This window comes from Phocoena sinus, chromosome 20 (genome assembly GCF_008692025.1).
Source record: "Phocoena sinus isolate mPhoSin1 chromosome 20, mPhoSin1.pri, whole genome shotgun sequence".
Classification (NCBI taxonomy): domain Eukaryota; kingdom Metazoa; phylum Chordata; class Mammalia; order Artiodactyla; family Phocoenidae; genus Phocoena; species Phocoena sinus.
Genome location: NC_045782.1, coordinates 10,696,562 through 10,711,897, shown reverse-complemented (window position 1 = coordinate 10,711,897; position 15,336 = coordinate 10,696,562). Strand labels below are relative to the sequence as shown.

At 58.4% G+C, this 15,336-nt stretch overlaps 2 protein-coding genes across 5 annotated transcripts in view; one reads left to right on the top strand and one right to left on the bottom strand.

Moving 5' to 3' along the window:
• The window catches only part of PITPNM3 (PITPNM family member 3), a 92,520-nt gene extending 83,640 nt beyond the window's left edge, over positions 1-8,880 (top strand). Inside the window, 3 exon segments of the mRNA XM_032617816.1 lie at positions 762-945; positions 3,033-3,161; positions 4,687-8,880. Coding sequence (XP_032473707.1) covers positions 762-945; positions 3,033-3,161; positions 4,687-4,989 — 616 coding nt within the window. The 3' untranslated portion in view covers positions 4,990-8,880.
• Positions 8,881-9,052: 172 nt separating this feature from the next.
• Positions 9,053-14,061, bottom strand: PIMREG (PICALM interacting mitotic regulator). Of its 4 annotated transcripts, none has more exons than XM_032615054.1 (6): positions 13,929-14,061; positions 13,076-13,404; positions 11,374-11,669; positions 10,765-10,860; positions 10,096-10,145; positions 9,053-9,747 (listed from the first exon to the last, which is right to left on the bottom strand). In XM_032615054.1, exons 1-5 carry the CDS (start codon positions 13,978-13,980, stop codon positions 10,112-10,114), a joined length of 807 nt encoding a protein of 268 aa, XP_032470945.1. In that variant the 5' UTR covers positions 13,981-14,061; the 3' UTR covers positions 9,053-9,747; positions 10,096-10,111. The 4 variants fall into 4 exon arrangements, with proteins under 4 accessions (XP_032470945.1, XP_032470944.1, XP_032470946.1 ...); XM_032615053.1 differs by having other exon boundaries at positions 9,053-9,708; XM_032615055.1 differs by having other exon boundaries at positions 9,053-10,233.
• Between the last annotated feature and the right edge of the window lie 1,275 nt (positions 14,062-15,336).

The window sequence follows — 15,336 nt, the reverse complement described above, 5'->3', positions numbered from 1 at the left end:
GCCAGGAACGGCTTTAGGCAAAGGAGTAGTGGGGTTAGATGTGCAATTTACAGAAATCACCGTGGAAACAGTACCAAGGATAACAATAGAGTCACTGCCAGGCTTGTTTGGGATGAATTTATTTCATCCTTCAGAAAACCCTAGGTGGTAATTGTTGTTATCAGCCCCATTTTACAGAAGGGGAAACTGAAATCCTGGGGGCGTTAAGTAACCTGCTCGAAGTTGCACGGCCCAGGTTGGATTGCAGTTGGGGGCACTGGAGGGAAAGGGGCCTCCCAGGAGGGTTTTGTAGTGGCCCAGGAGAGCGATGGGTCCTGAGCTAAGGCTAAGAAGTGGAGTTAAACTGAGAGGATGGAGTGAAGATCCTGCCGGGTAGAATCAAAGGCTCCTTGATTGGAGGAGGAAGGACGGGAGACCGAAGGAAAGGGAGGAATCAAAGGGGCTTCTCTCTGGCTCCAGAAACTTGAGTGATGATGGCGCATCACAGAGAAGGGGACCCACGCAGAGGGGCCAGGAGTGGGAGGATCATTTGTGCTGTGGGCATGTGGTTGGTGCCTGTGGGCCATCCGGGGGAGATGGCCAGGACTCACGGGGCTCAACTGGGGGTGCGGACTTCAGGGTGCCCCCTTTTCTCCCCTAGTGCTCCTGGGAACAGCCCCTCCGGCTTCTCGGGGCAGGGGGAAGTGGGGAGTGGGGCGGGCTGCTGGGCAGGGGGTGGCCCACCCAGGGCGGGGCTGGACCCTGCAATGCCGTCTCGCCAGGCACTGGCAGGACCTGGGCTACATGATCCTCTACATCACGGGGCGGCCGGACATGCAGAAGCAGCGGGTGGTGTCGTGGCTGTCCCAGCACAACTTCCCACAGGGCATGATCTTCTTCTCGGACGGGCTGGTGCACGACCCGCTGCGGCAGAAGGCCATCTTCCTGCGCAATCTCATGCAGGAGGTGAGTGTCCCGGCTGGGCAGGGCTTCCTCCACCGCCCTCCCCTCCTCCCTCAACCCTCCTCCTTTACCCCACATCCTCCGATTGTCCAAGCGGATGCCCAGTTTGCAAAGCCCATTCACGTGCACCTCATTGGTCCTTTTACTGCCCAGCGAGGTGTGTCTTATTATCCCTACAGGCAAGTGAGAAAGGTGAGGCTTAGGGATGTGCCCAGGATCTCAGAGTCACCCTTTCATCCTTTATCTTCTGACCCGAAAGCCTAAACTCTTGTCTCTGCATCTGGTTATACCTTCAGCAGACACTTAAGTGCCTAGTGTGTTCCCTCCCCTGTCCTGGGTGTTGGGGATGCACAGAGGCAAACAGAACTCGGGATGTCCTAGAGCTGTGATTTTCACTGTGTGCCCTGTGGCACAGGGTCCCCTGGGACCTCATTAGACATGCAGAGTCTCTGGCCCCCCTTGGAGACCTACTGAATCTGAAACTCTGGGAAGGGGGCCCAGCAATCTGTATTTTAACAAGCCCGCCAGGGGATTCTTTTTTTTTTTTTTTTTTTTTTTTTTTTTTGGCGGTTCGCGGGCCTCTCACTGTTGTGGCCTCTCCCGCTGCGGAGCACAGGCTCCGGACGCGCAGGCTCAGCCGCTATGCCCAGCTGCTCCTCGGCATGTGGGATCTTCCCGGACCGGGGCACGAACCCGTGTCCCCTGCATCGGCAGGCGGACGCTCAACCACTGCGCCACCAGGGAAGCCCCCCGCCAGGGGATTCTGATGCTTACAAAATTTTGAGAACTGCCGATCTGGAGCCGGGGTTGACAAATCATGGCCCAGGGGCTGAATCCGGCCCGTGGTTTTTATATGACTTGTGAGCTAAGAATGGTTTTAATTCTCTTACATGGTTGGGGGAAGAAAATCAAAAGAAGAATAAGGTTTCATGACATGTGAAAATTATATGAAACTCAAATTTCCATGTCCATAAATAAAGTATTACTGGAACACAGCCATGCTCATTTGCTTACGGGTTGTTTATGGCTGCTTTTCAGCTACAATGGAATAGTTGAGTAGTTGCAACAGAGTGCAAAGCCTAAAATATTTAGTATCTGGTCTTTCACCAAAAGAGTCTGCCAATCCCTGATCTACAGGAAGAAAAACATGGAAATTGACAGTTAACTGGTGGGTGATTAGAAAAGACCCTTTGGGAAAACAGAGGAGAAAGGACCTAGCTTTGTCTGGAGAGGCCAGGGAAGGCTTCTAGGAGGTGGTAACTTCTGAGCTGAGTCTTAAAGCATGAGTATGAGTTTGTCCGGTGGCCAAAGAAACAGCATGTGCAAAGGCACTGAGGTAGGAAAGAGCTGCAGGTATGCAGGATGGGGGCATGTGCTGGATCAGATTCAGGTCAACTGGGGGCTGAGGTCCCAGAAGCGATCAGGGGCCTGGGCTGGGCAGGCCGTGAAAACCTTAGAAACTGGGCAAGACCATGAACTCTCTGCTGAGGGTAATGGTGAGCCATGGAAAAGCTTCAGGCAGGGGAGTGGCCGTGTCTAATTTGGGTGGAAGAAAGATCGTTTTGGCAGCTGTATGGAGAACAGATTGGCGGGAGAAACGAGGGGCAGGAAGGCCAGTTGGGAGGCTGTTGCCCAAGTAAGAGACAGAAGACCAGAATCCAGGTGGTAGTCGTGGCGTGGAGAAAAAGGCACGGACAGGCAGGAGAACCAGAGGGCAGAATTGGCAGGACAGAACTGGCCTCCAGTCCTGGCCCTGGATTGTGTCAACTTGGCACTCAATTTCCTGTCCACAGAGGAGCACTTTGCCCCACTGTTCGTAACCTACGGGTCGCGTTCCTCACGTGGGGTCAGCAAATGGTGGGGCTGTGATTCACAGGTGGAGCCCATATCAGGCTTTCGGTGCAGAGGGTGGGGCAGGAGGGGAGGCCACTGCAGGGGGTGGTTCCTGATGCAGGGTGGTCCCATGACTTGGAGTCTATCAGTGTGCAGATAAAGGGTCCCCCAGCAGTGCTCCCCGGGGGGACATCTAGGAGTCCTCTGTGGGGATGCGCTGGGCCCCCTCTCCCTCCATCAGCTGCCCTGTGTTTCAGTGCTTCATCAAAATCAGTGCGGCCTACGGCTCCACGAAGGACATCTCCGTCTACAGTGTGCTAGGCCTGCCACCCTCCCAGATCTTCATTGTGGGCCGGCCCACCAAGAAGTATCAAACCCAGTGCCAGGTGGGTAGAGGTGGGGCTGGGGGTTGGGGGGTGAGGGGGGTGGAACCAACAAAAGGGGAGAGGGGAGGAGGAGGTTTATTCCATTGTTTGCTCATTCAGTCATTTGTTCTTTCCTTCCTTCCTTCCTTCCTTCCTTCTTTCCTTCCTTCCTTCCACAAACACGACTGGGTGCCTGCTTTGGGCCAGGCCCTGCGCTGGGTACAGGGGAGACCCACGGTGCAGTCGGATGTCATGTCATCCAGTCTAGTGGGGGAGATGGAAAACTTAGCAGACAGTGACAGTGCAGTGTGGCAGGAGCCATAGTGAATGACAGGGAGCACAGAGAACTGTGGGGTCCCAGAGAGGAGCAGCTAAGCCGGACTCAGGGAAAAGGTTGGTTTCTGGGAGTTTGAAGGAATTATCCAGGAAGGGCCTGAGGTTGGAGGAGCCTTTGTGAGAGAGGCAGCAGCAAAAGCCACGGTCAGGAGACAGCAGAGCACATGTATATTATGGGAACTGCAAGTGACTCAGCTTGGCCGAGTGTGATGTGGGAGGGAAAGGGAGAGGGGGCTGGAGCAGCGGGTCCTGGATGGCCTGTGTGTCTTGACAAGCTGGGACTCTACGGCTCTGGAGTGAGTTTGTGATGAGTTTGTGATTCAGAGAGATCCGTCAGGCTGCAGGTGGAAGGCGGATCAGGGGAAGGGGAGAGGGGAGGGAAGCAGTGGCAGGGCGGTGGCAGGGCAGAGAAGGCCAAGGGCCTGAGAGGCACTTCCAAGGCAGGATGCATTGGATTTGGTGACGAAGGGATGGGATGCATGAGTCGAGAGAAAGGGAAAGTCACAGATGACGCCCGGTTTCTGACCTGGGTGACCAGGTGGGTGGTACCGTTACTGGGGTTGAAAAGCAGGCGACTGAATGGAAGGCGATGACCTCTTGGGGCCACGTGGAGTGGGAGGTGCCTGAAAGTGACCGGCAGGTGGAGGGGCAGAGATGGTGGGACCTGAGAGTGGGGACCGTTAGAGCAGGGCTTCTCAACTCTGAGGTGCACACGGATCACCTGGAGACCTCGTTTAAACGCAGATTCAGATTCCCAGGCCTGGGCTGGGGCCTGACATTCTACCCGTCAAGGGTCCAGGTCGTGCTGATGCTGCTGTGATCCACGGCCCACACTTTGAGTAGCAAAGCCTCTGAGGACCTAGGGAGAGAGACTGGCAAGAAGGGCAGCTGCGGGGGCCAGAAAATAACGAGGTTCCGTGCGGTAGGAGCTGGAGGAGGGGAGAGAGAGACTTACCTTTGGGGGATTTTAGTGAAAGTGACAAGGATGGGAGCTTCGCCCCATCAGGAATCCAGGGAACTCTGGCGTGACCCGGGGGTACAGACAGAAGCGCTCAGTTGCCCAAAGCCGGGCAGGGAGCATTGACGGGTCACGAGCTCCCCGGGTCCTGGAGCAGCTGGGTGTTCCGGGGAGAGGGCGATGTTGGGGTGTGGGGAAGGGCAGGACCGCGGCCCGCCTGCCCCTCTGGCCTGACGCCTGTCCCCTCCGCAGTTCCTGAGCGAGGGCTACGCCACGCACTTGGCCGCGCTGGAGGCCGGCCACCGCTCGCGGCCCAAGAAGAACAGCTCGCGTATGATGCTACGCAAGGGCAGCTTCGGCCTCCACGCGCAGCCCGAGTTCCTGCGGAAGCGCAATCACCTGCGCCGGACCCTGTCGGTGCAGCAGCCCGACCCGCCCACCAACCCCAAGCCCGAGCGGGCCCAGAGCCAGCCCGAGTCCGACAAGGACCACGAGCGGCCCCTGCCCGCGCTCAGCTGGGCGCGCGGGCCCCCCAAGTTCGAGTCGGTGCCCTGAGGGCCAGGCTGCGTGCAGAGCAGGGGGGCCCCAGCGGGCTGCCTTCTCCCCGGCAGACACAGGCCTTTTCCTGCTTTTTCCCTCCCGTGTCTGTCCAGCAGTGTCCGACCAGCGAGGGGGGCAGGACCCTGCCTGGCCTTGGGGGGCTCCCTGGGCTGCGAAGGGGTGAGATCCAGGGGTCTCAGTGCGGTCGCTGCTGCCCCATCACGCCTGCAACGCAAGCCCCAGCTAGGGTGGATGTTTGTGTAATCCCGGGGGCAGGCCTGCCTGGAGCCGGAGTGTTTGACAAAGTCGACCATCTTTCTGAGTTCCTGAGGCTTCCACAGCGATGCTAGGCAGGCCCTAACGGGAGGAGCCCCCAGACCAGGGACCAACAGCCGCTGGCAGGTACAGCTTCCTGGCTGCCTGCTGGAGGGTCGAGTGGCATTTGTGCCCGCCCTCCGTGTGGCGTCCCGGGTCACCATCTTGGGCCTGGCTCTCCTGTGGCAAAGTGGCCACGTTCTGGGAGTGAGAGGATGTCCCCTGGGCTCATCCTCTGTTTGAGTCGTTTGCCCACGGCCCTTGGGGGGGCGGGGTCTGGTGCTGACGGTCTGTCCTCCTGCAGCTGTCCATTGTCCCCTCTTGTCTCCTCACCTTTCTCCCGTGGCCCTTGAGGACAGTTATGCCTCTTCCCGGAGTCCCGCCTGGTGCCCTCCCGTGTGAGGCTGTGGCCCCGGGTTCTGGCCTAGCCGGGCTGGCTGTGAGCCCTTGAGCCTGTTGCTTGCCCTCTCTGAGCCCTGCCTTCCTTCTGTAACTGGAGGGGTCTCCCGAGCTGAGGTTGGTGGGAGTTTTTGACTCCTAGGTTGTCCTGCACTTCTGCCTTCTGAGGCTTTTCAGGCCTAAGAGCCCCTCAGAGCCCCTCTGAGTGCCCAGTGATCTATACCTTCCTTGCAGACTAAGAGAGGGGCTGGGGCAGGGGGTGGGCAGGAGGGAGCCACCATTGCCCCACCACTTCAAAGGAAGCCCCTCTGGGGGGTTGCTGGGAAGGGGTCCCTGCTCCATAGAGAGGTTTGCTTTGCACTGAGGTCCAAACCTGGTGTCCCAGGGACAGCGACATTCCCCAAGGGCACTGGTCGGGCTCCCCCTCTCCAGCTCTGCTCAGAGGGATTTCTCCCTTTGGCTCCTGGAAGGCGTAACAGCTGAGGTCCCAGAGCTCCGGGGGTTCATGTAATTTTGGCTCAAACTGTTGTGTTCTCTTCCCTTCCCCCTGCCACTCAGCTTGGTTTGGTGCCCGTAACCTCCTCTTGGGTCATCCCCTGAGGTTGGCAGGGCTTGGCTCTCCTGGGGCCCCTCAAATTCTGCCCAGGCCTTCCTCCTGCTGAGCCCCTGGCCCAGGCGTTGGTCTCCTGCACTCCCCCTGCTCCCTGGCCCAGACCCACACCTGCTGTGTTGGGCTACCCGGGCTGCCTCTGAGCCCTTCGGGCCGTCACTGAGGCTGATCCAGCTCTTGCAGCCGAGGCTCTGGGTCACGGGCCGGGCTGCCCAGGCCCAGATGTCTGTATACCCAGCAGGCACCTGTGTCAGCTCAGTGTCGCTTCTGCTGTCTACCTCTTGCAGGTCCCATGTGGCCAGTGTCCTCCCCAGTGGCGGCTGCTGGTGGGGGCTGCTGGCACCGCTGTTGTGAATCACCCGGTAAACTGGACGCGCCGCTGGGGCTGGACGGCTCCGGGCTCCCAGCCCCCACCCCTGCTCTCCACTGGAACTCTGTCTTCTCCAGCCTGCCAGCTCCCATTCCACTTCCAGCGCCACCTCTGCGCCCAGGCCCAGAGCTGCTGGCAAGTCTGCTGGGGAGGGGTGATCACCCCCAGCTTCCTCTCTGGTCCTGCCTCCTGGCGGTTCGCAGCGGGCCCATCCCGCCTTTAACATTTCATCCTTCTTGGCTGTCCATCGAGCAGCAGCTCGTACGGCACAGCCACGTCAACTCCAGTCCTTCCCCTCCTTTCCAAAGCAGACGCGGCAGTACACTTGGGCGGAGTTAGTCTGCTTCTCTGAAATTCCATCTCCTTTTTGCAGAAGCCACTGATGTGTGGCTCTCAAGTGATTAAATAATTAGCGTGCGATACTTCTCCCCCAGGTAGAGTCCCTCTGCCCTTTTTTCTGAGAACCCCAGGCTGGGAGCAAGAGAGAGCAGGGACCCTGAGGAATTTGGAGTCCGCGGGAGCAGGGTTCTGTGCTTGTGGGGATCGGAGCCGGGACGTGGGCCCCAGCAGGAGGGCCCGCACCCCTTCCCTTCTGGAGCTCCGGTTTGGGGCTCTGACGAACTGCACCTCAGATGCTGAAGGTGTACAGTGAGATGTGGTGAACACAGCGTTCTGGGAGCTTCGGTGGGTGTGTGTGAATGTGTGTACTTGGAGCCCTGTATAGTGATCAGACTCGACTTGTTTCAGTACTGCTTTCACAGCAACTCTGTAACCAACGTGCACTTTCTCTGCCAGTGGTTTGTTTGCTCTTGTCCTTCCAGTTAAGTTGGAGAAAAACAAAGAAGCAACTTGTGTCGTTCTCCGGAGGGGGTGCCACTGCCTCTCCTGGAGTACTTCTGTGACCCCCAGTCTGGCTGTTTTCTAGAGAATCCTTCCAGCTCCGTGTGCCTGCTCCCCAGGAGCTGGAAAACAGATCTTCCCGCCTGACCAAAGCTCCTTGTTCCTTGCGTGGCATGTTTGTTCTTCCTAGTTTGGGGTGGGGGGGTGCCGGCTGTCCCGACAGAGGGCCTGCCTGCAGCCTCCCCTGCCTTCGCCCTGTTGGGGGTTCAGGGTGCATCTGTAGCCAGGGCCTGCTCTTCAGGCCTCATGGCATTTTTCTAAAGATCTCAACTCCTCTCTTAGGCTCCGCAACAGATACATTAAAAAAAAAAAAAAAAAGTAAGACTCTTTCATGCATTTGGATAAAGGGCCCTCCAGTCTGGGTGCTGGGCCACAGAAAACCAACATATTTGGACCCCAGGATTCCAGACGTTACTGGGGTGGGGTGGGGTGGGCTCCCTGAAAGAGGGGAAGCTGGAACTCATGGGTTTTAAACCGTACTTTGACGGCTTTGGAGCTCAGACCCACGCCCCGGAAGTGCCCTGCCGACAAAACGTGGTGCCGATTGTTAAATGAAAGGCGGACCCTGAGGCAGGTGGAAGTGGGTCCCGAGGTGGCGCCGGTTTTGTGGGGGACACTCGCCCACCCAGCCCAGGTGCAGCCCTGCCCGGGAGGGGCGCCCTGCCTGCGGAGCCTCAGCTTGACCCCGCCTTAAATAACCAACTTTCCTGCCGAATCCCCGGGGGTTTGGGTGCCCAGTGCTCTGGAAACCTATTCTCTTTGGCTCAGCCAGAAGAAACCTCCCCCACCCCCGCCCCCCCGACCAAGTAGGGTTAAGTCCAAGCAGCGAGGCCTGGCCTGGGTCCTTGTCTCCTTGCTGAGAAATCAACAGGGTGGATGGGAAAAAAAAAAATCAGGAATTTGACCGCCCCCCTCACGGGCACAAGGAGAGGCAGGTGATACCGAGGAGGGCTGGGACGGTAGGGTGGCTTGCTCGTGGGGACTCCCACCCTCAGAGCCCACGGTCCTTTTCTATTTGTCTACTCGGCGGTGGCAGCCGGTCTGATCTTGTCCGTCTGACTGTTCCTAAGTACGTAACTCTCAGTATTATTTGTGGTGGATGGTTCTGTGGTGGAAAAGGTTTAATCTGTTTCTCATGGCTGCCTTGTACAAAATCCGTTAGAAAAGAAAATGTAAAATACCAGATTTCTAACAAGACGAAAACAGCATTACAGAGTTAAAAGATTTTTACAACTGGTCTTGATTTTGATGTGAGCTGGTTTTTAACTCTCAAATGTTGTCACTTAAATAAAAACCTTATTTGCCTTTAAAATGTGCTTTGCTCTGAACTAAGCCGAGAGACCCTTCCCGTTGCTCATGTTCCGCCTGAGCTGGGGGCAGGCTGGCTTGGAGTCGGGGTGGATGAGGGCGACAAAGCCGGGCCCTAGACCACAGACCTGTTGCTCAGAGCGGCACAGGGGGTAGGGTGACAATGAAGAGATGTCAGATACAGAGAGTCTTTATTATGAAAAAGCAGTGTTGTCTAGGAAACTCATACACTGGTTTCTTTCGAATAAAATGACAAAGCAGATTTCTTAAATAATTTACAAAGGGTGGAAATCGCTATTGAACAGGGCTACCTCTCCCTGTACTCCCACGGTGCCCTGTGCTGAGAATGTAAATAGGTACCTGTGGACTCAGGGTCTTGGGGCCTGCAACTTTCTCCCATCCCTTCTTCCGGGGCTCTGCTGTGGGCAACAGGGCTAGAATCTGGGTTCCCAAGAGCCTCTGCGCTGGTGACACAGGAGATGACTCTTTGCAGACCCTACTCCTGGGTACACAGCTCAGAGCTCTCAAATATTACCTTGTGCTTGCACTGCACTTCACAAGTGAAGCAACTGTAAAGCTCACGTGTGGGATGAGTTTCTAAGTCCCAAAGGGGAGTAGAATGAGCAGTTCCCCCCGCCTCTCCGAGGTCTCCCCGAGTCACTCGCGGACTGCGGCAAGTGGTCACTGGCGGGCGGGGAAGTGGCTGGAGCGGAAGGGCAGAGACCCCCGAGCAGCCTCCACCTGGGCCCTTGTTAGTCCGGTCCCTGTTTGCCGCGGCCCAGGGGCACTGCCAGCTCCTGGGTCCTCCAGGAACTCCCAGGAGGCGCGGACCCTGGGTGTGAGGGCGTGGTGGTCAGCTGTGGCTTGCTTCCTGCAAGACAGAGCTCCCTTCATGCCCCTCACAGTGCTGAAGCCAGGGGAGGCGGGGACACCATAGACCGCCCCCCCGAAATGAGGTGCTAGAAGGTGGCTGCGGCTGCCTGGGGCCCCGGTATGCTCTGCTCCATCAGTGATGGGCCCCGTGAGGTCAGGAGCTCCGGCTCCAAGCAGCTCAGAAGACTCGCGCCTTCCTGCTCTGTGGGGCCCATTGGCTCTGTGGCTTTTTCCAAAAAGACTCAGTTCTTTAACGTGCCTCCAAGTATGTCTATGGGCTCGTGCAAGAGGAGGAGGTGGGGGAGGGGGAAGGCACAGAGAAAGATGCTTAGGAGGAGGGCGTTACCTGAAGGACGCTGTCCTCAGTCATGAATGAGAGAAACAGTCATGTCGCCACTAGAGGTGGGAAAGCAGGAGGGACAGATGCCGCTGGGTGCCGCAGGCTTTGAGGGACCCTCCCCGCCTGAGCTAGACAAGAGCAGACCTGGCAACGTGGCGGGGACATGGCCCACTCAGCGTGTAGTCAGAGCCGGCAGGGCCCCGCCTCAGAGGCCGTCACAGCCACGTACAAACGGCCCCCAGTTAGGGCAGCTCCAGGCCCCGGCCCTGCCCCCGGGACGCTGTCCTAAGCAGACAGACCAGGCATTTCACAGCAGCCAGGATGCTTTCCCCAGTTCCGTGGGCGGGCAGGGCCGAGAGGAGCCATGGGGAGTGGCAGAGGAAGGGCGGGTCTTTCAGGATCCAGGGACCCGGCCACATGTGATGGACAAATGTGGGGGACCAAGGCTCAGGGGGCCACATACATGCAGGGTATGTCCTTAACCACCACCCCAATCTAGGTCTTTCATCAAGGAGGAGATCGAGGCATGTTGCGGAGGAGACAGAGGCTCAGATAGGGAGAGGGACGACCAGGGTCACACAGCAGGGCAGAGCCAGAGCCCGCCTAAAAACAAGTGGCTGGCTCAAGGCGGACCCTCCCAGCCATGTCCCTTTGAAGCATGGTATACCAGCTCACCTCTCCTCGGCTATGATGGCCTCATCCAGCTCTTGGGACAGCTTCTGGAGATGCTGGATTCCTGCCCCTACGGGCTCTAGGTCACTGTCAGACTCGCTGAACGGAAGGAAAAGCCACACATATCAGTCATTAGTTGGAAACCTGTGACAGGAGCCCTTCCCATCCAGCACTGGGCCTGGTGTATGGGCCCAGATGACCCACACGGGCTGGGAACCCACCGTAGACCCCCATTCCAGGAAGTGACATCAGAGCAGCCTGGAGCAGATGGCAGAGAAAAGCTGGGTCAAGGCCCACAAGGTCAAGGGCAGGTGATCTTGTAGACAGGTGAGCCTCAGCCCTCCAGATGGCTTCAAAACTTGCTTTTGGGCTCCCTAGGAGGCTTGGGTGACTGTGATACTCCCAGAGTTAAGCTCGCCTCTTCCTTTGGCAGATGGGGAAACTAAGACCCTGAAGGACCTCCCCAGATCCCCCACCAGCAGGGCGCAGAGCTGGGCCAGATCACGGATGTGACTCCGCTCAGGGTGTCCCTGGCTCCAGGTAGCCCCAGGAGGGGCTCAGCAGCCCCCAGGGCCCAGTTAGTGTTTGCGGGGCAGGCACTACTGCACGTACCTGGGGGAGCAGAGGGGCTCTGCCGAGGAGTAGGGGCTCCGGAAGGCAGCCTCCCTCCTGGACCGCCGCCGAGGGTGGGCGTGCGGGCCCATCTTGGTGGAGAGGCGGCGATTCACCCTCTCCCGGGGGTCCAGGCTTGAGCGGGCAGGGGCAGCCACTGATAGCCGGGTGCTCCTGTGGCTCGGGCTGCGAGCTGGGGGGCCACTGCCCTTCTGTGACCCCCTCTTCCTCCTCCTGGCTTTCACCTGGGTTTCCACCAGCCACTTGGTGCCACTTTGGCAGGACTCCTGGATTCTCTGTGACAGGTACACGGAAAGGTCAGCACGGACAAGCCAAGAGTGAGCTACCCCAGAGTCCCCAGGCCATACCCCCAACACTTCGGCCCACCAGGTGGTCCTACAAATCCAGGCAGCTTTTACTCTCAAGGTGAGGGTTGCAGATGAGTCCATGTGGAATGGGTCCACGGCAAGGACCCGGCTCAGGGCCCCTGGGGATGAGTGCACGGCCAGCAGCAGAACCGCGCTGGCTCATGGAGTCTGCGTTTGGTCTAAGTCCAAACCCTCTTTCGGGACAGACTGACCCAGACTCAAAGGGAAGGCCCAGAGGAGAGCAGGTCTACCCACAGGATACCATGAAATAATTTCTCTGCCGGCTTCTGGTCTCCCTCACTCTAATCTACCGTCCACATTGTTGCACAGAGATCCTTCTCAGGGACTGACATTTGGCTCAGAGACTTCTCCTCAAAGGGTCCAGAAATGCTTCCCTCTCCCAAACCTCCAGATTCCCACTCAGCAAGGAGATGCCCTGCCCACCCCCAGTTCTCTCCTTGGAGGCCTGTCCACTCTCGCAGCTCCTGTCCTTCCTAGGTGACACCTCCCCACACCTCCAGCTCTAGGTTTGGAGACACAGCCACTTGGGAGGCCCACGGACCCGTCAGCCCCAGCACACGTGGCCTCTTCCTGCCCACATCTCTCATCTGATACCAAATCCTCTCAAAGCTATCTTCTGAGCAGTTCTTGAAGTTGCTCACTCCTCTGCAAGGCCAGACCCCCAGACCCCCTCAGAGGCGAATCTTCTTCTAACCCCCTTTTCATCAAGTAGCTAAAGAACAAGTTCTAATATGCTAATCGGACCCAATTCCCACCATGTTGCAAATTCTTCCCACTGGTTCCCAGGGCTCCCAGTCGCTCTTGGGAGCATCTAAACATGTTCGGCGCACCGAGCCCCTCTCACGTCCCACGCTGCGCTCTGTCCTCCGGCCATACATGGACTAAGTTCCTGCCAGTTCTCTTCAGCATCTTGCCCTCCCTCAGCCCTGGGTCTGGACTATTTCACCTGCCTTGTACACTCCTCATACTTCCCCCTTTTCCTGGGCGAATTCCACGGAATCACCTCCTCCGGGAAGCCTTCACTGACTAAGCTTCTTTTTGGTGTTCCCCCACCATTAGCCCCTTGAATGCAATACAGCTCTATCATCTTGTCTTAGGAGGCTCTGTTTCTTCACAACACTGCTTTCATTCACTCATTCAGCTATCTGTTGAGCACCTGCTATGTGCCAGCAACTATTTGGAGTGCTGGGGACACAGCAATGAACAAATCAAAGGCCCTGTCTTCACAGAGTCTAGATTCTTGGGGGCTCCTTGGGGGCAGCTATTATCCAGCATCAAGAATGCCCTCCATACCTGGACATGTTCGACATTACCTGGGACACGGCACCCAAGGCGTTCTTAGCTGAGCGAGCTGCAGCCTGGAGACCCTGCTGTCCTGGCTGTGGGGTTTCCAGGGGCTTCCAGGAGGGGCCCGCCCTGAGGTTGAGGCTGACTGCTCTCAGGGGCAGCCTCCTTTGGAACTGTCTGCACAGGGAGTCCAGGGCCCCGCTGGAGGTGTCTGGGTGGCCAAGTGCAGGCTGTAGGGCCTCGCTCTCCTCCAGCTGCCCCTGGTTCTGTAGGGACCTCCGACGCATGGAGGCCCCCATGGCCGGCCACCGAGAAGCCATCTGCCTGGCCGAGAGTCTGTTCTGCCCAGCAGACCCTGGAGAGGAGATCAAAGGGAGGTCAGCAAGGCATCCCCCCACGGTCCCATTCCCAGGCTTCAAAGACACCCTGAGTACCGAGGGAAGAGATGGGATGGGGGCCCGTGGGGTGGGGCACTTGGCAACTGTGGGTGCAGGAAGGAGGATGCTTCCTGGAAGAGGGGTCAGCAGGGACCAGAAGAGGGTAGAGGCTGAACAAGGCCGGTCAGCAATGTGTCCCGTGCTGCGAGTGTCTGAAACAAGCTGTCTCTTCATCCCAGCCTCCTTTCCGTTATCTGCCTCAGGCGGAGAGGGAGGCAGTCAGGGCTGGCCGGCCGTCACCGAGCCTCAGCACTTGGTCCAGGGCAGGACCAGCGGCTCTTTCACGGGTTCGCCCTGACCCAACGCGCTCTGGCGGGCTGACCAGACACCCCAATGTCCATCCGGCTATACCCAGAAGCCCCACATGTGTCCGTCCTAACGGGAGGTCCCCCCTCCCGTCCCTTCTTAACAGAGGCCCTACCACGCCCCGGCCCGCACTCACCCAGCAGCGCCCAACGCTCACCAGACGCCGAGCACAGCTGCTCCTCACCCATCCAGAGGATTTGAAACACCGCGCGGATCCGCCCCCTGGCCCTGTCCTCACAGCTGATTGGCTCCGTCCCTGCCTCGCTGCCTCGTCGGGGATCCGATTGGCCCCTGCGACCGCGGCTGTGAATCTTGCTCTCGGATTGGCCCTGCCGTCCCCATTCATGCCTCTGTATGTCTGGCGGGCCGGGAGCTGCGCGTTGAGGCCTCTTTGTATTCTCGGGTCCCGCCCGCTCAGCCTGCGGAATCCTTCCCCCGCGCCGGCTCAGCCCCGGCGCCACCTCCTGACGCTCGGCCCCCGGTCGCTGGGCTCCCTCCTTAACTACAAAGGGTTCTGGCTGGTCTGACCGGGCGGGGCGGAGGCGGGGTCCCGAGCTCCTAGGGGCCCCTCCCATCCTGCTTGGAGGTCTCAGTGGTTTTGTCGGAAAGAGCCTGGGCTGGGGGAGCTCAGAGCCTTGGGTTCCTGTGGAAGTTTTGTTTCAAACTTCCCTCGTGACCCTGTGCCTTCCTGAGACTGACCCTCTGTCCCCCAAACTTGCCACCCGCGTTCACCCCCAGGAAAGTCCATCCTGGAAGAGGGGACAGATTGGGTGCACCTCCCCTCCTCCTCCAAGTACGCTCCCCCCCCCCCCCCGCCCCGTCCCCTCTATCCAGCTGAGTGCCTCCCTCCCTCCCTCCCTTTAGCATCCAAACTAAAAAATCCACCATTTAGAAAGCCCTGTCCCTCCTCCACCTCAAGGCAGCACTGGCCATGCTCCCCCTTCCGTTTCCTTGCTGCCGTCCTCACCTAAAACCCTCCACCCCCCCACCCCGAGTTTCGACTGATGGGCACCTTGAAGCTCAGTCCTTAACCCCATTCTTCACCTCTGGGTGATCTCACCCACACCCTTGCGAAAGGACCCTCCCCATGGGAGGAGAACGATTAATACGAGGTACATACTATATACACCAGGTACTGGTGTTCCAAGCACTTTACAGGAGGAACTCATGAGCCCCTCATTGCAGCCAAGGACTAGATGAGGAAACGGAGGTGTAGGGAGGTCAGGTGGGGCCCCAATTTCCCCCGGTTAGTATGCAGCAAGGATTCAAACTCAGTCGGGGACCAGGGTCCATGAGCCTCACCAGCGCCCCACACTGCATCTCCTCAGCCTGCACCTCTCCCCTGCAGGTGTATCCAACCCTGGTCTCTCCCAGCCCCCCTTCTCCTCCTTCCCCATGTCCCCTCCTGTGTCTTTCCAAATACCTACTTGTGTCTTGATAGATTCAGCACTGTGCTAACAATCGTCCACAAAGGTCAACAAAACGGATGCATTCCTTACCTCCAGGAGCTCAGATCTAGCGTGTGGGGAGAAACGGACATGAAT